This window comes from Pleurodeles waltl, chromosome 10 (assembly GCF_031143425.1).
Source record: "Pleurodeles waltl isolate 20211129_DDA chromosome 10, aPleWal1.hap1.20221129, whole genome shotgun sequence".
Taxonomy (NCBI): domain Eukaryota; kingdom Metazoa; phylum Chordata; class Amphibia; order Caudata; family Salamandridae; genus Pleurodeles; species Pleurodeles waltl.
Genome location: NC_090449.1, coordinates 968665672 through 968690212, shown reverse-complemented (window position 1 = coordinate 968690212; position 24541 = coordinate 968665672). Strand labels below are relative to the sequence as shown.

The 24541-nt window shown below is 43.8% G+C and overlaps 1 protein-coding gene across 1 annotated transcript in view; it reads left to right on the top strand.

Moving 5' to 3' along the window:
• AGMO (alkylglycerol monooxygenase) overlaps positions 1 to 24541 on the top strand; it is a 679770-nt gene that overhangs the window by 167245 nt on the left and 487984 nt on the right. The window contains exon 4 of the mRNA XM_069211800.1: positions 6603 to 6754. Coding sequence (XP_069067901.1) covers positions 6603 to 6754 — 152 coding nt within the window. The remainder of the gene's footprint in view (positions 1 to 6602; positions 6755 to 24541) is intronic.

The window sequence follows — 24541 nt, the reverse complement described above, 5'->3', positions numbered from 1 at the left end:
GCTTAAAGTGGGTACCTTGTGGTACTTACACCTTGTGCCAGGTCCAGTTATTCCTTATTAGTAGATTGGAGTTGTTCTAGCAGCTTAGGCTGATAGAGGTAGCTATTACAGACCAGCTTACGCTGAACTAGGAGACATTCAAAGCTCCTACTATACCACTTGTATCACTTAGCACTATATCATAAGAAAACACAATACTCAGAGTTACCAAAAATAAAGGTACTTTATTTTAGTGACAATGTCCCAAAAGTATCTCAGAGGATATACTCTCTTAGGAGGTAAGTAATATACACAAAATATACACACACAAACCAAAATCATGTAAGTAACAGTTAGAAAAGTAGTGCAAACACTGTAGATCACAATAGAATGCAATAGGGAGAAATACGGGCAACAAAAACCATATACTCCAAAAGTGGAATGCGAACCACGAATGGACCCCAGGCCTAGTGTAGTGTGCAGAGGGTCGCTGTGAGTGTAACAAAACACTAAGGGTGTCCAAGTTACCCCACCCACAAGACCCTGAAAAGTAGGAGTAAAGTTACCCTACTACCCCAGAAAGACAGTAAAGTCGAGATAGGGGATTCTGCAAGGACAACAACTGACTGCAAAGCACTGAAGACGGATTCCTGGACCTGAGGACCTGTAAAGGAAGGGGACCAAGTCCAAGAGTCACGCAAGTGTCCGGGGGGGCAGGAGCCCACTAAACCCCGGATGAAGGTACAAAAGTGCTGCTTCCGGGTGAAAGAAGCTAAAGATTCTGCAACAACGGAAGGTGCCGGGAACTTCTCCTTTGGTCAGAAGATGTCCCACGGCGTGCTGGAGGATGCAGAGTTGTTTCCACGCAGAAAGACCGCAAACAAGCCTTTCTAACTGCAAGAGTCACGGTTGAAGGTTTTGGGTACTGCCAGGGCCCAGGAAGGACCAGGAGGTCGCCCCTTGGAGGAGGTGCTCAGCAACACAGAAGCAGGCAGCACCAGCAGAAGCACCTGAACAGGCACTTAGAAGATCTGAGGACGACGTTCGACTCAGAACAACAAAAGAGGGTCCCCCGACATCGGAGTCCAACTCAGCGAGTTGGGCAATGCAGGACAGAGTGCTGGGGACCTGGGCTAGGCTGTGCACAAAGGAAGTCTTACAAAAGTGCACAGAAGCCCGAGCAGCTGCAGTTCACGCAGTACACAGGATTACTGTCTGGCATAGGGAGGCAAGGACTTACCTCCACAAAATTTGGACAGAAGGGCCACTGACTGTCGAAGATACTTGGACCCAGCTCCTGTGTTCCAGGGACCAAGCTCGTCAGGATGAGAGGGGATCCAGAGGACCAGTGATGCAGATGTTTGGTGCCTGCGTTGGCAGGGGTAAGGTTCCGTCGACCCACTGGAGATCTCTTCTTGGCTTGCTTCCAGTGCCGGGTGAAGGCAGACAGCCCTCAGAGCATGTACCACCAGCAAACAGTCGAGAAAGCCGGCAGGATGAGGCACTACAATGTTGCTGGTAGTCTTCTTGCTACTTTGTTGCTGTTTTGCAGGTGTCCTGGAGCAGTCAGCGGTCAATCCTTGGCAGAAGTCAAAGAGGGAAGTGCAGAGGAATTCTGGTGAGCTCTTGCATTCGTTACCTGGTGAGATACCCACAGGAGAGACCCTAAATAGCCCACAGAGGAGGATTGGCTACAGAGAAAGGTAAGCACCTATCAGGAGGGGTCTCTGATGTCACCTGCTGGCACTGGCCACTCAGAGCTGTCCATTGTGCCCTCATACCTCTGCATCCAAGATGGCAGAGGTCTGGGACACACTGGAGGAGCTCTGGGCACCTCCCCTGGGAGGTGCTGGTCAGGGGAGTGGTCACTCCCCTTTCCTTTGTCCAGTTTCGCGCCAGAGCAGGGCTGGGGGGATCCCTGAACCGGTGTAGACTGGCTTATGCAAGGAGGGCACCATCTGTGCCCTTCAAAGCATTTCCAGAGGCCAGGAGAGGCTACTCCTTTCAGGCCCTTCACACCTATTTCCAAAGGGAGAGGGTGTAACACCCTCTCTCAGAGGAAATCCTTTGTTCTGCCTTCCTGGGACTGGGCTGCCCAGGCCCCAGGGGGGCAGAAACCTCTCTGAGGGGTTGGCAGCAGCGGTAGATGCAGCGGAGACCCCGGAAATTTAGTTTGGCAGTACCCGGGCTCTGTGCTGGAGACCCGGTGATGCATGGAATTGTCACCCCAATACCAGAATGGTATTGGGGTGACAATTCCATGATCCTAGACATGTTACATGGCCATGTTCGGAGTTACCACTGTGACGCTACATATAGGTACTGGCCTATATGTAGTGCACATGTGTAATGGTGTCCCCGCACTCACAAAGTCCGGGGAATTTGCCCTGAACAATGTGGGGGCACCTTGGCTAGTGCCAGGGTGCCCACACACTATGTAACTTTGCACCTAACCTTCACTAAGTGAGGGTTAGACATTTAGGTGACTTATAAGTTACTTAAGTGCAGTGTAAAATGGCTGTGAAATAACATGGATGTTATTTCACTCAGTCTGCAGTGGCAGTCCTGTGTAAGAATTGTCTGAGCTCCCTGTGGGTGGCAAAAGAAATGCTGCAGCCCATAGGGATCTCCTGGAACCCCAATACCCTGGGTACCTAGGTACCATATACTAGGGAATTGTAAGGGTGTTCCAGTGTGCCAATCAGAATTGGTAAAATTAGTCACTAGCCTGCAGTGACAATTTCAAAAGCAGAGAGAGCATAAACAATGAGGGTCTGGTTAGCAGAGCCTCAGTGATACAGTTAGGCACCACACAGGGAACACATATAGGCCACAAACCTATGAGCACTGGGGTCCTGGCTAGCAGAATCCCAGTGACACCTATCAAACATACTGACAACATAGGGTCTTCACTATGAGCACTGGGCCCTGGCTAGCAGGATCCTAGTGAGACAGTAAAAACACCCTGACAAAAACTCACAAACAGGCCAAAAGTGGGGGTAACATGGCTAGAAAGAGGCTACCTTCCTACACTTTCCTCTTAACTCACTGACAGCATTGTCATCAGGTTGGGGTCATCAGTGGTTCTCAGCTCATGCTTAAAAGCTCACATTTAATAAATACTTTTCAAATAATCTGATGTATTAAGGTCAAAGGCTTCAATGTGTCAAAGAAATACACTTTCTTGAATTTTGATGACACCTTATCATACTGCCACATATTGATATTTGCTTTATTTACAAGCCAAATATGTTCAGAACTTAGCTCGTTCACATGCTTTAAGAGCCAAAGCTGACATTTGACTCTACTCTCCCTGTTAACTAGTTGGCTCGCCTAACTCTAAGGATACACAAGACTGTTTAAAATTGGTGAGGGGCGGGAGTAAGAACACTGCTCTAGTGGGTTCTTATCCACTAGCCCCTCTCTCCCCACCTATCACATAATTGGGACTTTTGAAGGCAGCCCTAGCCCGCCATTGGCTGTAAAATTCTCGCTTGTGCATACTCATGGCAGGAGTCACTTTTCTCTCCATGGTCATGTCGCACTATTTTCAGGATTTAGCTATGCCACCAGGCATAATTCCCACTGACATCCTTTGATCTGGATGCCATGGGAACACTTAGTCAGTGGGAATCCGGCCTGAGAGGCCCCCTTCCTGAAACCAGTCATGGTAGAGGTGGTTTTCGAGATACTAGCTTTGACTGCATACAAGACTGTCCTCCACCACCCGGCCTGGGCAGGTTGCATGTCTAAGTAAAGTTAATGCTGACTACTATTCAGCCCACTCTGATCTGCATTGAACGGGGGTTTAGTCTTTGGCAGCCTTCCGTCCTGACTAATGAGCCACTGTGTTTGAGCTGAAAGTGATGTTATACTACTTAGAAGTAACAAGGTTTTGATTTATTTTAAAAAAGATAACTGTTAATCAGCACTGGTGGACATTCTGAATAAAACTTGAGACTAGTTCAGTGGCCGAGTGCATTGCAATTAGGTTGAGTCGATTATGCAGTTCACTAGATCTGAAGGTCTGGTAACATTTGTAAGATTTCTCAAGGCCTGTACTCCTTATGGGAATCCATTGAGAGGCTACAACACAGCAGAGGTTCAAAATAATGACAGGTGTAGTGGTAAGTTACAGGTACAATACACGCCTTTATAGTCACTATTGTAGGTTGTAAAATATGGCAAACACTAGAAAGAAGGAAGGCGACATTTTCATTACACCATTGCCCTGAACCTTTGTTAGAAAATTAGATTCCCGATTTGGTATTTGCTGAAGAGGGTACTCCATCACAAATGTGCCAGAGTACCCTGTCCACCAAATCAGTGGTTTCCTTCACTATTTAAGATTGAGAGAACCACCAGCTTCCCATCAACAGAGCTCCTGTTTGTACTGTCAATGGAAGACATGTTTTAGTAGCCTGACAATGTAGGGGCCATCAGCTCAAGGGCATTTTAAAGGGTACCTTAATAGGGTGAACAGTGTGATATCTCCTTTTTTCTGTCTGTCACCTGCAGATAAAACCAGGTGATGGGAGACAAAAAAAACAAAATTCTGGCACCCCACACTGAGTAAAAAAAATTCCTGGGCATGGGGGCCATTAGTTATTATATTTTTGATAAGACATTCTCACTTTTGAAAATTATTTTTGAAAAACAATAAATTTAGTAACTTTTGGTGAACATCGATCAGAAATGACAGCACCTGTCCACCAAACATTTCATACTGTGACAGCAACCATTAAGATAGTGGTTATTTTGGATTGGAATTGACTTTGAAAAGCTAGTTTCAATAGTAGTGGCAAAGCCATTACGAATGGATGTTTGTTTTATAATCAGAACTTTGCCATCCTTATTTATTTTTGGTTCTTGGATACCATTCAGTGGTTCACTTTTGCTGGTTAGTTGCAAGGAATTTGGAGAAGATTTGTTAAGTTCTGTTGTGGTTGCATTGAGAAACCCTACAGACATAGGGCCTCATTACAACATTGGCGGGCGGCAACCGCTGCCCGCCAAGTTGTAACCGCTGTGCGGCCGCCAATGCGGGCGCTCTCCCGTGGTGACCATTACGACATCCCCGCTGGGCTGGCGGGTGGAAACCGTGTTCCCGCCCGCCGACCCAGCGGGGATGTCGGGCGCAACACGGGAGCCGGCTCCAAATGGAGCCGGCAGTGTTGCGGCGGTGCGACGGGTGCAGTTGCACCCATCGCGCTTTTCACTGTCTGCTATGCAGACAGTGAAAAGCTCCATTGGGCTGTGCCAGGGGGCCCCTGCACTGCCCATGCCAAAGGCAGTGCAGGAGCCCCCAGGGGCCCGCGACTCCCCTTTCCGCCAGCCTATTCATGGCGGTTCCTACCGCCATGAAAAGGCTGGCGGGAGGAGGACTCGTAATCCCCTGGACAGCATTGCAAGCAGCGCTGCCCTGGAGGATTAAATCCGCCAGGACCACTGTGGCTGAAAACCGCCGGTCCCGTTGGTGCGACCGCAGCGCTTCCGCCGCAGTCGTAATACCCAAGATTGCACCGCCAGCCTGTTGGCGGTGCAGTCGACAAAACAGCCCTGCTGGTCTTTGACCGCCAGGGTTGTAATGCGGGCCATACTGTGTTAGTTGTACTCATTTTCCGATGTGAACGTCCTTTTAAATCCATAGAAACTTAATTACCCTGTTATTTTCTTATGAGTATATGTATATATATATATATATATATATATATATATATATATATATATATATATATATAGGCACACACATAATTGCCCAAATTGTTTCATGAAGTTTGATGTAATTTTGTTTCATATAGAGAAAAATCTAAATCTGTCTTTTCTCCTCTTGAATACTTTAGTGTCTTACCATTCTAATAATCAGAAGCAAATACTTTCTACTTCATCCTCTCATATTAGTATCACTATCAAGGTTATCCGTTGTTTCTGACCCTTCCTTTGAGGTCACACACATTGTTTACACATGGCATCTTCAGACCAAACCCATTACTCATGTATCTCGCTGTGTCTCAAAGTTCACTTCTGCTCGGATGATACGCCATTTAGAGTTTGCTGGTGTTCTCATTCATTCACATGGCGATGAAGCACCATTTTACCTTTCATTGTCTTTAAAGGGTAATGTTCTTGCCTTAAGGAATTGGCCTGCAGCTCTCCAGCAACAGATTTCCCTTAATAATAAAAAACTCAATTCCCTATAATGAAACACCATTTTGGTTCCCCTTGTTAATTCAGGTAAATCATTAGAAGCAGCTACACAGTGATAACATACTGATTACTGTTCATGTGTCTGGAACCATGCATCTAAATTTTTTAAGGGAACTATAAGCAACACTGTAATATCCTTAGGCTGGCGCTATGTGATATTACTCCATATTTGTAAGCAAGTTATACTTTGAATTAAAGAAGCAAACCTGTTTGCATCAAGAGCCTTAGACAGCTTGCTGTAATTACAAAAGAAATAGCTAAAAAGGTTTGTGTTCAAATGAGACATTTTATGGAATTATCCTGGCTAGCTCTTTTGTAACAAACCTGTATGCAGGTTCCAATGTAATTGACGAAAACAAACATGCAAATATGCATATACATTTAAAGTTAATACAGTTTGTGCTTTTGTTTTTCAGTGTGCTCTTCAGGGGTATTGAGCTGAGTACTTACATCTACTTCTGGAATAACTACAGACTCTGTGAGTTGCCGTGGGACTCACCGTGGACATGGTGGTTGACTTTTATTGGGGTCGACTTTGGATACTATTGGTTTCATCGCATGGCCCATGGTAAGAACTAAACTGATTTAAAGACTCCGTCTGTCTCAATTCTTGTACTGTCACTATGTTCTTGCTTGAGTTTAGTGGATAGAGAAAAAGGAGAAGGCCAACAATTATCAACTTTAAAAATATTTTTACATTTATGTGTACTTTGGGATATTCAACCTGCACACCTAACCACACAGTGAGCATTGCAGTTTAAGATGACTAGACACAAAAATTTGAAGCACTTGTCAGGAAGTGGGTTATTAATTGGAGTGGATGTGAGTTTACTACAAGAAATAAATCAACCAACCTGTTAAGACAATACAGAGTTTCAATAATTTAAACTTGGGCTTATCCCACTGGTAGCTAGGGCACAGAGCAGGCAGGCTTAACGTAGGATACTGTGTGAAACATTTAGCAGTGGAACCAATTTAGATAAATAGGAAAACATGTAATGAGTTAAATGACACAAACACCATAAAAATCCAATAAGGGACACACTGGAGATTTAGGGCCAGATGTAGGTAGCCGTTTGCATGGTGCAAACTGCGAAAATCGCAGTTTGCGCCATGCAAACAGCCTAACGCGATGCTCATTCCCAAATTGCGAGTCGGTACCGACTCGCAATTTGGGAATGCGACTCGCAAATAGGAAGGGGTGTTCCCTTCCTATTTGCGACTCGCATCGCAATTCAGAATTGCTTTGTGACCGCGAATGCGGTCGCAAAGCAACTCGCAGTTACCACCAGTGTCACACTGGTGGTAACTCATTCGCAAAAGGGAAGTGGTCCCCGGGGACCCCTTCCCCTTTGTGAATGTCGACAAAAATATTTTTTCAGAGCAGGCAGTGGTCCTATGGACCACTGCCTACTCTGAAAAAACGAAACCAAATGGTTTCGGTATTTTTTTCATTTTGCAACTCGTTTTCCTTAAGGAAAACGGGATGCAAAATGAAAAAAAAAAAACTGCTTTATTTAAAAAGCAGTCACAGACATGGAGATCTGCTGACTTCAGCAGGCCACCATCCCTGTGAGTGCAGGGACTCGCTACGGGGTCGCAAAATGCGACCCACCTCATGAATATTGATGAGGTGGGTCTTTGCGACCCCATAGCGAGTCGCAGACGGTGTCTGAGACACCGTTCTGCATCCGGGATTGCGACTCGGAAATTGCGAGTCGGAGAGACTCGCAATTTCCGAGTCGCAATCTCGGAGTTTCCTACATGTGGCCCATCATTTTTAAATATGTAAGGCAAAAGGTGCCAAGAAAAAATATACCATCAATCAGAAGCCACTATCCAGGGGTTGCTAGGAGTTAGGTGAGATTTCAGGATGACCGCAATGGAGCGTGGGTCTGATATGGCAAGTGGGTCATCCTGGTCAAAGATGGCACTTCCTATTTAGTCTTTGAAGTAGAAGTCAAAATGCCTCCTGAGGTACAAGGTTGCAGGCTGTATCCAGCAAAGTCATCTTGAATTCACATAGCCACTGGATGAGGTCCTGCTGAAATCATTGGTTTTGGTGGCAAAAACGTCCACGTGGGAGGAATGTAAGATTCACTGCCCATGAAGTCCATGTGTCAGATGGACACTTTTCCTGCCTTTGCCTGGTTAAGATTTCTGCCTTCAGGCTTACAGCTCATATTTAGCTCAAAATACTACAGTGGGGCAAACTCGAAGATTTATCTGACAAAGTCCCTTTGAAATTGTAGTCTTTTGCAATGAGGTCCTGGTGACGCTCCAGAGGTCTTGGAAGTCCAAACATTTTCTGTGTCAAAATGTTTAAGAGTTTCTTGAGCACTAACTTCTAAGTCTCCCAGGACTCTCTTCAGCAGAGGCCAGTTAAGGTCCAGTTGCTAATGGTCAACTGGGCACATCATGGAAAAGGCCTCTTGCAGTTTGTTTTGTCATTTAGCCACACAAGAGATCAGCCAGCTGACTCATGGAGTCCACTTTCTAGTCCTGGGTAGAAGGAGGGAGCATGTCCAGCCCTTCAGGTTTCAACACATGTCTCACACAACAGGTCCAGACCTCTTCTGTTCTTCTGCATGTCCAGAGAGTGTTTTGCTGAGCTGCGGGGGATGTACTACTTTTGTAGAAATCACTAGCCAGTGGCTGGGGTTAACTACAAGACACTCCATAACCAATGCGAAGGAAAGTTCCCATGGGCAGCCCTTTCCACTCTTGTACCACATCCTGTTTGCCTTATTGCATACTGTTCCACAGTGCATTATTCTAATGGAAATCCAACATAGCAGAGTCTTTCTGTCCTTGAAGGGATCCTGTATGCCAGCAAAAGGTGTGCTTTAGGAAATGAGCAGTCTCTGTCTCTTCAGCTACACCAAACTGGTTTTGGGACCAGCTCCCCCTCCCCAAGCCCAGTGCTAAGCTGGGGACCGATCTCCTAAAGAATAAAAGGCTTCCCTTTTTCAGGTCTCTCTTTACACTTAACTGTGACTAGAAAGGCGTCATCCTGGCCCCTTTTTAGTTAATGATATCCTGGACCCTCCCCAGCTGTCGTTCCTGGACTGAGGAGAGTCACAATCCTCAACTCCAGGTCTTCCTGTCAAAAGGCCTAAGCATTTATTCCCGCTCTGTGAGCAGCTTTCACATCTCACTAAGGGGAAGCTGTTGCCAATGCTATTTAGCCTACTCGAGGATCAGGCAGGGAAAGTGTAACCTTTTAGGAGTCACTATACCTAAATATTGTTTAATAATCTGGCCACCAATGAATTGGAGTGAAATGTTAAAAACAGTTGTTTAAGATCTTTGTAGCTTATCCCAAACATAAGTTAATAGACGTACCTTATCTGAACACTTGGGTTTCTGATAGACCAGCTACAGCCATAAGAATGAAAATAGCTTTTGGGGACACAAAAGACTTCCAACTTTCCAGCCACAGCACCTGGACTCTGCCATCTGTGAGTCTTGCCCCTGCCAAGTGGTGTCAATCCAGTCCTGGGCCCGTGGAAGTGGGTATAAAGTGCTGCTTTAACCAGAATATCTACATCAATGTTGTTGTGCTACTCGGAACCGGCGCCTCCCCATCAATGCTGACACATCACCGCTGCGTCTTAAATCTGATAGAGACACCTAGCCGCAAATTCCTTATCTTAGAATTCTCTCCCAAATGCCAGACTAGATCCAGACATTTTTCACAGCAGTACCTCTGCGCGTCAGAAGAAGGCGTCCTCCAAGAAAATGTGACGGCAACAGAGTCCGTATAGTCCCCTCTCCAAAGCGCTGACGTCAGTTCTTTCTTTTCTGTGCTACAACGTGATCAGGAGTTAACACAGTTCTTTGGCCTAGCTCAACAAAAATGTTCTTTTGTCGAGGGAGCAGTGTGCTCTTCTCTATGTCCTCGGGCTTCCAACCTTGTGAGTCCTATGGAAGGCAGATGTCGGTCACAAACCCTCATACTGTTTGCATGTGGTGCCTCAGGGAACACCACAACTCATTGGATTATGGCACCTGTCATTGCCTTTGTCAGAAGGCATTGCGGGAACACCGTATGGAGATCTTGGTGGCGCAGGAAGTGGTCGCAAGTTAGTTCTAGGAGTCATTCCCATGATCATCCCTAGAAGGAGCAGACTGCAAAGCACCGGTGGTTCAAGTTGTGGCATACGCCTGCGACAGGTAAGTCCGGTGTTTCCGATACCCACTCCCAATCCTGGGTTGAGGAGTCTGCGCAGAAGTCCACCCCACGCCTCCCAGCTTTCCTTGGGGCCGGGATAACTCTGGCCCAGATGCGTTATTAGTACAACTCTCTTCACTCCATCTTTGGGTCCCCACCTTTCTCTGGTGCACTTTCTAGCCCCAAGGAGTTCAGAGGTGTCCTACCTCATTCCACGCTAGCAAGTTCGCCATCAGCGTCAGATAGGCCCTCTGGATCCATTCCGGCTCAGGTGCACAACCGTTTGGCATTCCTACCTGCAACACCGGAGTTCCATCAGCTGACATCAGAGGTGCTGGTCGACGCAGAAATGATTACCCTATCTGATGCCAAAGCAACGCCACCCTGATGCCAGATAGTGTCATGTGCGGTGCTGGTGAGGCCTGTAGACTTGGATACCTTCCCTTCCCCTTCTCATCATACCCTCACCATTTTAGCTTCAGGAGAACATGCTTTTGGAGGTGAGGGAGAGGAGCTAGGGTTTAGCAACCCTGTGGATTAGACTGTCCAGCCTCCTCTGGAGGGTAGTTGGTTGAGGGAGTTGAGTGAGGCTAGTGGCCTTGAATCCTCTCCGGGCTTCAGAACTCCTACCTCATGCCCCCACCCCCCCTAGCCTTGCAATGGGGTGAAATCCTCCTTCGCAGAGGTACTGAAGGAGGCAGCTGTAGTCCTAGAATTGCAGCTCCCCTCCGTGGATTTCACCACTGACCCCTTGATAGCAGTGCTTCACCAGGGTCAGACAGGAATAGAGTTTGTGCTCCCATATAATGGGTCACTATGACATTTTATTGCAGACCTAAGCTAAACCGACTATGGAGGACCCTGTAGGCAGATCCATAGCCCAAAGACACCTGCCCACCTTAGAAACCTGGCTTGTCTTATTTGGCACCCTACTCTGAGAGGTTTTGTGGTGCAGGCTGCTACTGCCTCTTCTGACCTCAGTGTCCTCCCCAACTTTCCTCTTTACAGGGAGTCCAGATGGCTGAAATCTGGTGGGTGAAGTATTTTCTTTCTTAACCATTTCGGCCCTGCGTTCGATCAACACTTCTTGTATTCTGGGTTGCCTTTCCTATGCATTGTGGGATTCGGTGGAGCGCGTGCAACTTTCATTTCCAAAAGAAAACTGAAGCAAACTCGCCCAGACACTTCAGGATGGGCGAGAGGCAGGTAGGTTTCTCATTAGGTGCGGTATGGATACCACGTACTCAGTCCCAAAACCGGTTTCCCCATGTTAATTTCCAGAGGGATTTTGAACACAACTACAGCCCAAACCACTGGATGGATTTACACCATATTTTTCAGAAAGCTAGCTTTTGGTCCACAAAGCACCTATTTGTGTTTTTGTGCAAACCTGCTCAGTAGTTTTCTATTTATTAAATTAAAACCACCAAATTTGTACATATAGGGATGCAAATCCTTCTCAGATCCTCCTTGAATCTTCAGCGGATTCGGAGGAAAAGCAAGGTCCTGATTGGATGGCCACAACCTGACAGAAAAGTTGTGGCCATCATTTTGTTGTTCGCTTTGCCTGGGGTGGCGGAGAATAGTGAAAAAACATATAAGGGGTCAGAATACCGGTACTGTGACCCTGTAGCATACATGGAGGGGGTCCCTTATGAGACACAAATTGCCCTTTTTTTGGCATATCCATGGAAGCTCTAATCTACCACTGGTCCTCCTAGAATCCAGGGAAAACATAAGGCCCCGATTGGCTGGCTGCAACCTGACAGAAGTATTAACATGTGAGTTACAAAACCGTAGAATAGAAATTCACTGAGAAAACCAACTGTTACAGGGACGTTATAGTTAGGTTGAAGTGTTACACCTTCAAAACCATAGAACGTCAGCAGTTATATTTACACTTACAGTTATACTTATCTGAAGAAACTATAACTCGTTCCGGAAGGTAACTTTGGGCAATGAGTTATAGTTTCTTTACATAGTTATAACTATAAGTATATCTACAACTGCTGAATTTCTGTGGTTTTGAATGGGTAAAATGTCAACTTAACTATAATGTCCCTGTAACCTTTGTTTTTTACAGTGACCAAAATGTTATCATATATATATACAGCAACTATTGGTATAGAACAATCGTTGCCCTAAAAATACTGCCAGAAATAAAGAAAACGCCTCTTGGATCGTCTGGAAAGCATATGTACAAAGGAAGAAACAAAAATAATCATCAATGTAACAACAAGAGAAATATATAATTATATATATATATACATATAATTATAAATATATTTTATATTATATAAATATATAATTATATATATATACATATAATTATTTATTTCTCTTGTTGTTACATTGATGATTATTTTTGTTTCTTCCTTTGTACATATGCTTTCCAGACGATCCAAGAGGCGTTTTCTTTATTTCTGGCAGTATTTTTAGGGCAACGATTGTTCTATACCAATAGTTGCTGTTGTGGTCTTCGTCATATTTCTCTTACAGCATTGTTCAATGCATCTTCTACGCAGGTTGTTTCTTGTTTTTTTCCCTCATTTTGTATCTGCGGTTTTACAGAGCTGCTTTGGCTGAAGTAATGGATTTTTATGCAGAAGAGCTACGGCTCAGTGCATTGCCTGTTGACTCTGAACCTCCATGTAGTGGCTGAACATGGGTTCAGTCCTCTCTCAGGACCAGGTAGTTTTTATGACCATATTGTCTGTTGTCTTCCAACACATTTTTGTCCCTCTGTCGTGGTAACACTCTTCCCCTGTTCTTCAAAGAAGTGCATTGCAAGGAGCGTTAGTTATAGTTAGCTCTGGTAACTATAACTGCTGAATTTCTATGGTTTTGTGTGTGTAAAACCTGAACCTAACTATAACGCCCCTTAGACCTTTGTTTCTTTCAGTGAAGTTCTATGTTTTTTATTGCTATTTTCTAACTCCACCTTCCCTGTATCTGTAGTTTTTTTAGTGAATTTCAGTTTTTCTAAATATATTTTGTGCTACGATTTCAGTTTACTAATATACATTTTCACAAGTTTACAAATACATTTTATTTACACATTCATACTTGTTATGTATTTGAAAACTAAAAATGAAATTGATGATTGATGATGATATATATATAGACAGGGATATAGATATATTACCTAGTGGCAGTCGCCACTAGGTAGTTATCGTTAGGACCATGTTTCCATAGAAAAAGCTTTTTTGACTTGCCTATATCTTTGGCACCATTTGATGAATCTACACAAATTTTTCCCAAAAAAGTGCCCCAGTGATTCTTGTTGATCCGTCAAGCAGGGGCCGAGAAAAGAAAGTGGGGTGAGTTTCATTTCCCATATTAAGGATCTTTGAATACTACTACAGCCCAAACCACGTGACGAAATTACACCAAATTTGGCAGAAAGCTAGCTTTCGGTATGCAGATTAAGCTTTCGGTTATTTGGAGTAAATCCGTTCAGTAGTAAAGGGAGAATAAATTTGTATATCTCTGGCCACAACGACTTCGAGACAACTTCAAGAATAATGACGAGCTTTTGCAGGGAAATCTACAGTTCTGATTAGCTGCCGATACTTTACACCAGCAAGTGTTGGCAGCCATCTTGAGCCTCAGCTTCAGCTGAGTCCCCCCAAAGATTAAAAAATAAAGACAATGGGCAAGGATAGAGTCACCCTGACCCCTTAGCTATGGTGCTAGGATCCCAGAGGGACCCCCACAGGGCTAAAAACACTTTAAAAAAAAAAAACTGCTGCAACAATGTTGTGAATTTGCTGAATTTTATTTTAAAAAAAACAAGCGCGGGCTACTGCACTTGTTTTTTACAAGATCCATTTGGACCATATCCTAGGGGCATTCATATTTTGGATGCAGGCCTTCTGGCTCCCCTACAGCCCCAGGGACCGCCACCTCCACAGGGCGATTTACAAAATGAGTGCCAGGGGGCTGCCTGGGCACCCATTTTGCCTGGGCCCCCTACAGCCCTGGGGACCGCCACCCCCCTGGGGCAATTTACTGAATGGTTTTTGGGGGGCACCTAAGCCCTCTCACAGCCCCGGGGGCCGCCACCTCCCCAGGATGATTTGTGAAATGGATGTGGGTGGCCACTGGCCCCCTTACCCCCCACTCCCGCAGACCTGGGGACAGCCACCTCCCAGGGGGATTAAAAAAAAAAATGAGGTGGGTCAGTTTCGGACCCCTGATGCACTGGGGACCACCACCTCCCCGGGGCTTTTATTTAATACAGTGCAGGGGTGTCCACTCCCCCTCAAAGGTCCCAGAGACCACCACCTCCCTGGGGCTTTAATTAAAGAAAGAGCCACGCGCCCCCCGAACTCCCAGGGACCACCACCTTGTTGGGGCATTAATAAAGTAATGTGGGGGTTCTGTTTCGTACCTCGCAGCCCAGGAGGGGCAATACACGTTAGAGGAGGGGCACGCAGCCCCCCCCCAAGGAGCCATAGATGGTCCTGGGGACCGCCACCCTCTAGGGCTGGCTGAAGTAATAATCCATAGGAAGATAAGTAATTAGAGACTCCAAACTCCAAGAGAATATTCTTCCAGGAACTTTAATCCAGATTAATATCATGGATAACAAGAACTCCAACCACACCAGTACCAAGGATGCTTCTGTCCCAACTGCCAAAGTAGAACACAAAGAGAATTCCAGGCAGCTGCACAGAGAACAAGCCCAGGGGGGTGAGAAGGAACATACCAAGTGGAAATACAACATAGAAGAAACAATAACAAAACCAATAATACAAATATATATAACAAATATATAACAACAATACAATACTACAATGGCTCTTGCTATGTCTCAAGGTGCCCACTCTCGAGACATAGCCATTTTCTCTGACACTTCACTTCTCTCACTTGCAGAAAGTTTCAACTGTTTCCCTGCATGTTAATATGCATGCAGGGAAACAGATGAAAACATTACTCCCACAAGCAGGGAGCTGCGTTTTAAAGCAGCTCCCTGCATGTGGGAGCAGTGCCGGCTCCCACAGGATGCAGGGACCTGGCTAGGATTGCGGGTGCCTTGAGGCTCCCCCATAGTGGGATGGAAGAGAGAGAGAGAGGAATGGTCATTGCAGTGGTCTCTCCATGCAATTACTTCGGAAAGTTGAAGGTTCAAATCCTAGTATCTCATGGAAGTGTGTCTGTTTATTTACTAGTGTTTTGACTGTTAACCCTTTCTAGTGATGAAACGATCACATGCCCTCTCTATCAAAATCTTTGGGTTGACTGTCATAGGAATGTCTGGACAGAGTGAGTAATGAATTACCTGTGGCATAATGGTTAAGGTCTCAGACCTTTACACTGAAAGTTGGCAGTTCTAGTCCAGGTGTATCTTTGACCATTTCTTACTTGTTTTGAACCTCAAATGGTTAACGTTCATACTGGAAGGAGATTTTGTTTGTTTTAATTGACAAGTACACTTGTCTTTTCAATTTGTCCTAAAATATCTCATTCTAAGTATATCATTCATCAAAACCTGCATCACTCACTCTTTCTCAATCTCTCCCTTTCTCTCTCTCTCTCTTAGGGTTGGGTGGTTATAGGGGATTTGTCACTGTGGCCTACCACCGCCACGCACGGCCTTTAGCTGTGCACGGCGGTGGTTCAATTAACGTACAGTAATGAAAATTATTTTCCCATAGCAATTCACTGAAAAAAACCAAGGTTACAGGGATATTATAGTTAGAAAATAGAATAAAAAAAAAATAGAAATCCACTTAAAAAAAACAAAGGTTACAGAGACATTATAGTTAGGCTCACATTTTAAACGTAGCTATAACTCCTGCCCTCGCCATGCACTTCTAATTACCCCACAAATTTCGGCACTCATGGTATCTTTGATAACTTCACTGATAATATCAATGTACTATTTACAGTAAAAAATGTTTTGTTCTGAACATTTTATTGAACTTTTGTGAGAAAGAATACAGCGCAAAGCGAGACTAATAAAAAAATGGGGGAGGAAAGGAGGTTACAAAACATAAATATTTGACTTATATTGCACATTGGTTTACAGAATCCAACATTGTTTTGCGTTAAGGACTAGAACAAAGAATATAATGCATGAGTATATTAGAGGAACAATCATACTAAGTACACCTGTAGAGCCATAGCGTGCAGTAACATTTTTGATGGAAAAACTGTGCATGGCGGGGTCTCCTAACTGTAACATCCCTAAAACCTTTGTTTTTTTTAAGAGACTATGGCAGTCATTCTGACTGCGGCGGGCGGCGGTAGCCGCCCGCCATGCGATCACCACCATTTGGCCCCCTGCGGTCAAAAGATCGCGGAGGCCATTCTGGCTTTCCCGCTGGGCCGGCGGGCACCCGCCAAAGGAGCACCCGCCGGCCCAGCGGGAAAGGCCCTGCAACACAGAGGCCGGCTCCGAGTGGAGCCGGCGGTGTTGCAGGGGTGCGACGGGTGCAGTTGCACCCGTCGCGATTTTCACTGTCTGCTATGCAGACAGTGAAAATCATGCTGGGGCCCTGTTAGGGGGCCCCACGACACCCGTTCCCGCCATCCTGTTCCTGGCGGTAAAAACCGCCACAAACAGGATGGCGGGAAGGGGGTCGGAATCCCCATGGCGGCGCTGCTTGCAGCGCCGCCATGGAGGTTCAGCCCTGCCAGGGGTATTCCGGCGGGAAACCGCCGGATCCCCTTTTCTGACCGCGGCTTTACCGCTGCGGTCAGAATGGGCACTGAAGCACCGCCAGCCTGTTGGCGGTGCTTCCGTTGCCCGCGGCCCTGGCGGTTTAGGACCGCCAGGGTCAGAATGAGGCCCTATATATATATATATATATATATATATATATATATATATATATATATATATCTGCCATTTAGCAAATATTTACAGAACTTAAAAAAAAAAAAGAGAAGTCCCATCCACCTCAGCGTCGTTTTGAATCGGTTTGGGGTGATCTAAAAAAAAATGGGTTCAGTGGGTCCTCTGCAAGCCCCAGTGCATCCCTCTGGAGAATTGCACGCCATGGTCATCACCATACGTGGCCAGGCCCTGTGGCCAACCTCCTGCACATACAAACTACAGTGATGGACATCTTTTTAAGTGTTAGAAAAACATAGAAATTAACTGAAAAAAACAAAGGTTAAAGTTACAATATAAGTCAGAATTGTAATAAGATCTTAGTTATCAGTTAAAACATAACGTTCTAAATCTGACAAAACAACAGAAATTCACCAGTTATAGTTATTTCATGTAACTAGAACTCGTGTCCTAAAGTAACTGTAACTCACTCTCTTGCAATGCAGTTTGTACCTTCAGATATTACATCACTTATGACATGTTCAATGATTGCATGCATTGATAATATCCCAAATAACATGTGAAATTACATAATTAATAACAACAGTGTGCATTGCGAGGCATGAGTTGTAGTTACTTGACATAACTATAATTAGTGAATTACAGTATATAATTTAAATATGTATTTTTATACCATAATAATAATAATCTGCAAAGTAGATCAGTTGTAAAGAATAGTGCATACCATTAATTTTGGGATGGTATTGAGCATAGCAACCTTGCCTCAATGTGTCGACGTAAGGCAACTTTGAAAGCACTGGAAAAATAGTTTAATCATTGTGTTTCCATGCAGCTCTGCATGGCGCATATGGAATATCAACATATGTGTAAAAATATAAGTGATTATCAAACGTTTAATTTGCACTTTCTCTTCATATCCGTGCTAAACAAATACATTGTCTGCAACCCTAGGAGAATAGTGTACATTCAGGACTAAGTTACAGTATGCATATCATGGCCAAATCCCACACCCGTTGTGAATAAGATCTGCTTATTTCATGACGTCGTATATAATGAGCCATTTGCTAAATTTTAACAAAAGAAAAGTAGATTTTTTTTCTTTCTCCTGGGATAATATTGAGCTAAAGTTGCTGACTGTTTTTGGACAAGCTCTGGAAAATGATAAGTTTATAGACATATCCAGATGTGTGCTTACCAGATGTCTGAGGTTAAATCTCTGAAGGCATGAAATACCTGTATCTTAGCAGAGGAAAAGAGGAAATAGTAAACCAAATACACGGATGCCTATTGCATTCTTTGAGGGAGTGTTAACATATTTTCGTGTTCATTCATGAAAAGAAGAACAATAACTTTCCCATTCGCTCAGCAAATGGGTACTTGACATCACTCTCACAGAGGCCAGCAGAGTGGACCAGGTCAGGCCCAGAGAAGTCTGACAACTGAAAGAAAGAGAAATATCTGGAAGCTTGTTGTGTCCCTGTAGCTCAAGCAGGAAGTCAGCCCACTGACATTTGAAGTCACTTCCGGGGCCATAGGCTCAAGACATGCAAGTCCAGTCTTACTTCTTCTGACAGAAGGGCAGTCCGTCTTCAAAATCGTATCAGGTCTAAGAATGATCTGATGAGAGGTTCTGGAGTTCCCAGTTTTATGCCCAGTGCCAGCCTGTGGGTGGGGGACATTCACCAACTCTAAATTGGTCCTGGTTAGTGGTTCATTATCCCATGTTTCTGGCCCCAGCCTGAATGGCAAAACAAAAGGCAGGCCCAGTTGTGAGCCACATTTGCCAGTGACAGGGCAGGCATTGTTCTGAAGTTAGAAAGGGGCTTTGTACAGCCCTCATCCTACCCTTTGAAACTCAGGAAGGGGCTGGGTACAATCCTCTAGTCCATCCTGCTATGGAAGGGAACTACCTTTCTCACACCCAAGTCACATTTTTCTTCTGCCGTGAAGGAATGCACATCATACCACAAGAAGAGTCATTCACAGTCAAGTGACCGTTGACACTGGTAAAAAGGCACATTTGGTTAATGCAGAAAATTTGGCATTTTCACAGTAGTAACTTTAAATTCAAATTTATGATTAAAAATGGGTTGAGTGGAAGAAGAACTTATCTATTCCCAAATGGAACTTATCACTTATGAAGTGTAACAAGGTAATCCCAGAGTAGAGTTAGCCTATGGGACAGGTGGCCTTGGAAGCGACTTCAGGAGTTTTTCACAGTCAGGACATGTAAAACTTAAACACATGTCCTGTCTTTTAAATACCATGCACCCTGCCTGAGGGCCCTTAGAGCCAATCTAATTAGTCACTTACAAGTATTAAAAAAAGAAGTCTTTGGCCTGGCGAAATATTTATTTCACCAGATCAAAATGGCAGTTTTAAAACTGCACTACAGGTTGCAGTGGCAGGTTTGAGAAATGTTTTACAGTGCACCTTTAGTGGGTGGCACAATGAGTGTTGCAGCCCACTTGTAGCATTTAATTTACAGACCCTAGGTTTATATAGTACACTTAAGTAAGGACTTATAAGTAGATGAAATGTACCAATTAGAGCCAGTAGAGCACAAGCATGATACCACAGGTTAGCAGGAGTAAAGTGTGCAGAGTCTGAAAGCCAACAAACATACTGTGGTGAAGTAAAACATTTGAGGAAATACCACACAAAATATGGTTATTTTGAACAGAGTAGAAAATAATTTTGAGAACCGACCTTAATATTAATATGTCATTCTGAATCATAGTGCTTTGGAATCTGATCTACCTCAGCATATTTAAGAGGTAGGTCACGAATTGAAACTCAACAATTCAGTGCCATCACGGGAATGGTGGCCTGCTAGGTTAAGCAGATCAGCATAACTGTGATTGCATTTTAATAAAGAAAACTTTTTAATGCAGCCTATTTTCTTTTAATGTGGAACATTTTCCTTAAGAGAACAGGACTGGGTTTAAAAAGAAAGGTTATTTTTTTAAGTTGAGAGTTTGATTTAGAGTTGTTCCTTCTTAATAAACTTTTTTTATTTTAAATTCACAAAGTGGAAGGGGTCCTAAGGGACCCCATCCGGATTACCAATGTGTTAACAATCCAACTCAGCAGTCAGTAGTTTTTTATTTCTTTTGAAATAGGATTACTCCTGCACCCCTTAACGAAAGGTGGAAGGGGCACTCCAGACACCCCGCTTCCATACAGCGATTTGTTATGAGTTTTTACACATAAATAGCAAAATGGGTTTGGTCCTTAACACATGGCCATTTGATTTGTGTTTGCACTCTGAGATTTTGCGAAGCCCAGGCGTTGCAGCTGTAAAATGACTATGTAATGAGACCTTTAGTTCCCAAGTTTCTGAATATTTCTACGTTCTTCAAGCCCTCTGAAATATACCAGATGGGTTTGATTCTAGGGTTTGAGGGCCTAGCAATAACACCTTGGATTTGCAGACATGCATTTAAACGCCTTGTAACTGGCCCTGGAAGAGGATGACCAGGAAATGTTTTGGGTTTTAGTTGTGGTCACACATAATAATTATGTACTGTACACTTAAGCGTGACGGTATAAACTGGACATAGCTGTTTTCATTCACCTCTGCCCTGAACTCATGAAGCAAAACTGCATTTACCTGTGCTTAGATGGTTTGTGTGTGTTACAGAAAACTAACATTTATATCAGTTGTCAACCACGTGTGTTATGGTTACAGTGCTGTAAATCCTTTCTGTGCAGCGTAATTTGTTTGGCATCATGAACACAATTTAATGGTATTTTAGACGTCTTGCCAGGGCTTTAAAGAAATATTTTTCGCAAAGCCGTGCTTTGTCTTGACAGTTACGTGAGAGCACAATCCACTGTAAAGCTATAATTTCCTACCGTCTGAGCAAACTAAAATGAGTCCATTCATTGCGGTCTTCTAGTATTTCCTAGGAAATGGTATATGAAGTTTAGCCAGGACAACCCCACCCATCATTTCTCTACATGAAACATAGGAAGTGGCACGATTTGCTCTAGTTAATGTCTCCAAACTACTTCTAATAGTAGAGAGTTTGTCAAATTGCTGGGATCACCATAGTTTGATGGATCTAGTGCAGGCTAAGTGGTAAGTCATTCCAAGACACTAAAGGCGATCCCAACAAAAGTACTTAAGCCATGTATTACGTTATTGCAAGAATGGGTGTTGAAGTCTTTTTATTTTAACACTGGACAATTATTTCAGCTTATTGTGCCAGCTAAGAAAACATCATAATGAACACTGTTCAGAATATGTGTGGATATTGCATTTTGTATCATTCCCAGCATCATTTTTTACTTAATTTGGCTTCTTTGTTGCTATTTTGTTAGCGATAAAAGGCAATGAGTTGCTTTTCGTAGGAGGAACATCTTAAACATGGGATGTGGGGCAATCTGTACTGGAAGCCCATTTGAATAACAGGTTCAGAACACAATGAGTAATGGAGGAGGGGCCATGGATGTCAATTCTTCAAAACCTATGGGGTCGACAGAAGTGACACCAATTGCCCTTTGACCCTGATGACATCCCAGAAATTGGTAACATGACTTTTAACCCAATAACATCATGGGAAACAATAACACATGAATGTTTTATTTTAAATTACAGTAAGTGCAAGATTAATAAAGTAGGGAAAAGTTACTAATCCTAGTAAATACCAAGTATTGGAACCACTCAAATAGTAGCTAGGGTGTTCCTATAATGTGCATTGGAGCAGACAGCATCCTGTGAACCTTTTAACACATAGGGCATAAATGAGTAACTCTGCTTATAGCTGTTGCATATTCCCAACACTGAATGCAAAAGCAGAGGAACAAAATACATTTCAAATGCCACGTTTTGAGTCGATAATATACGCCTTTTTTTCCATAACCATAAACCTCATCTCTTCAACTCACTTGTTTGCTTTCATTACTGCGATCTTCCCCTTTATACTGGTTTTCTGTCGTATTCTGTCATACATTTTGTGCCTTTTTCAGTCATGCTGTAGTTAAAAAACGAATGCAGATAAACAAGTCCTGATTTCCAAAAAATGGTCGCTGGTGCCCATCACCTGCAACTATCGGTACAAATTAGGTACTGCAAATAGGTCTACAGAGGAGGCATGTCTGGACCTAGGGACTGTGCTATACAAATTCTAATCATATTGGAGGCTCAATAGACTCTTCACAATACATACGGAGGGTCACAGACCTATGAAGTGTACTTTCCACAGAGGGGAATGTGTGATTTCAAAAAATAGAATCAGCCTTAATGTATGAGCTGTTGAAAGGCCAGGGAGATACTGCAGGTGTGGTGATGAAGTCTCTTGACATCCTACCAAGACTTTCAGCACTAGAGAAAAGAGTTGTGGTACAGTGCAGATGGTCTCAAAATCCTCCAGAGACAGGAAACAGTTTTCAGCAAGAGGTTTTGCAAAGGAAATATTGGAGACATGCTGGAAGTCAGTGACCTCTGCTCAACAACTCTGTGGAGGGAACATTCTCTTCTTCAAAACTGTTGAATATTGGTGTATCTGCAACAGGTTTCAATCCTGCCTACCAAAGGATGTTACATGAAGAAAAAACATATGTATTTATTCAAGTGTTGTAATCCTTTCAGAATGATCAACTTTTTTCTATGTGCCTTCATCACATAACATTCTTCACCAAGGTTCTAATGCCTGTTGTTAATAGGAGTCCTGCTATTTTACTCAAACTCAGCATGTAGCAAGGAGGAACATGCCAGGTCCTTCCTAGTACATGGAGAAAGTGAAGTGATGAGAGGAATTTGGCCACCCAGAAAGTCCATCATTGTGGAACATCTTTTTTGGAGACTGCTGAACCACAGACCTTAACTTGTCATCTGACGCTATTGTCAGCAGTGTTGGAAGGTGGTTTATTAGTAGGGATTGGTAGCTACCCACCACTAGTAATAAGGCCACAATCACAATATAAGGTCTAGTCATGGTCTCAATAAATTGATCCATTGCTCAACCACGGTAGCTGGCTACGAGCAGGCAGGCTTAACTTGGGAGACAGGTGTGCAAAGCATTTAAAAACAAACATACATCAACCCCCTCAGGTGCCAAGCCTTTTTTTTGGCTGTTTGGGGCAGTTCGCGCTTAGGCCCTCATAACTTTTTGTCCACATAAGCTACCCACGCCAAGTTTGAGTCCTTTTTTTCCAACATCCTAGGGATTCTAGCAGTACCCAGACTTTGTGGGTTCCCCTGAAGGAGACCAAGAAATTAGCCAAAATACAGCGAAAATTTCGTTTTTGTCAAACATTTTGAAAAAAGGGCTGCAGAAGAAGGCTTGTGTTTTTTCCCCTGAAAATGGCATCAACAGAGAGTTTGCAGTGCTAAAATCACCATCTTCCCAGCTTTCAGGAACAGGCAGACTTGAATCAGAAAACCCCATTTTTTACACAATTTTGGCATTTTCCTGGGACATACCCCATTTTTACTATTTTTTGTGCTTTCAGCCTCCTTTCAGTTAGTGACATAAATGGGTGTGAAACCAATGCTGGATCCCAGAAAGCCAAACGTTATTGGAAAGTAGACATATTTCTGAATTCAGCAAGGGGTAATTTGTGTAGATCCTACAAGTGTTTCCTACAGAAAATAACAGCTGAAATAAAGAAATATTGAAATTGAGGTTAAAAAAACCAGCAATTTTTCTCTATGTTTTACTCTGTAACTTTTTCCTGCAATGTTAGATTTCTGAAAGCAATATACTGTTACGTCTGCTGGACTCTTCTGGTTGTGGGGATATATAGGGCTTGTAGGTTCATCAAGAACCCTAGGTACCCAGATCCAATAAATGAGCTGCACTTTGCAATGGGTTTTCATTCTATACCGGGTGTGCAGCAATTCATTTGCTGAAATATAAAAAGTGAAAAATAGGTACCAAGAAAACCTTTGTATTTCCAAAATGAGAACAAGATAAGATGATGAGAAGCAGTGGTTATATGGACAGCTCTGAAATCCGGGGTGCCCATACTAGCATGTGAATTACAGAGCATTTCTCAAATAGACGTCTTTTTTACACACTGTCTTACATTTGGAAGGAAAAATGTAGAGAAAGACAAGGGGCAATAACACTTGTTTTACTATTCTGTGTTCCCCCTAATATCCGGATAAAAATGGTAGCTCACTTGCGTGAGTAGGCCTAGCGTCCGCGACAGGAAATGCCCCAAAACACAACGTGGACACATCACATTTTCCCAAAGAAAACAGAGCTGTTTTTTGCAACGTGCCTACTGTGGATTTTGGCCTCTAGCTCAGCCGGCACCTTGGGAAACCTACCAAACCTGCACAGTTTAGAAAACAAGACACCTAGGGGAATCCAAGATGGGATGACTTGTGTGGCTCTCATCAGGTTCTGTTACCCAGAAACCTTTGC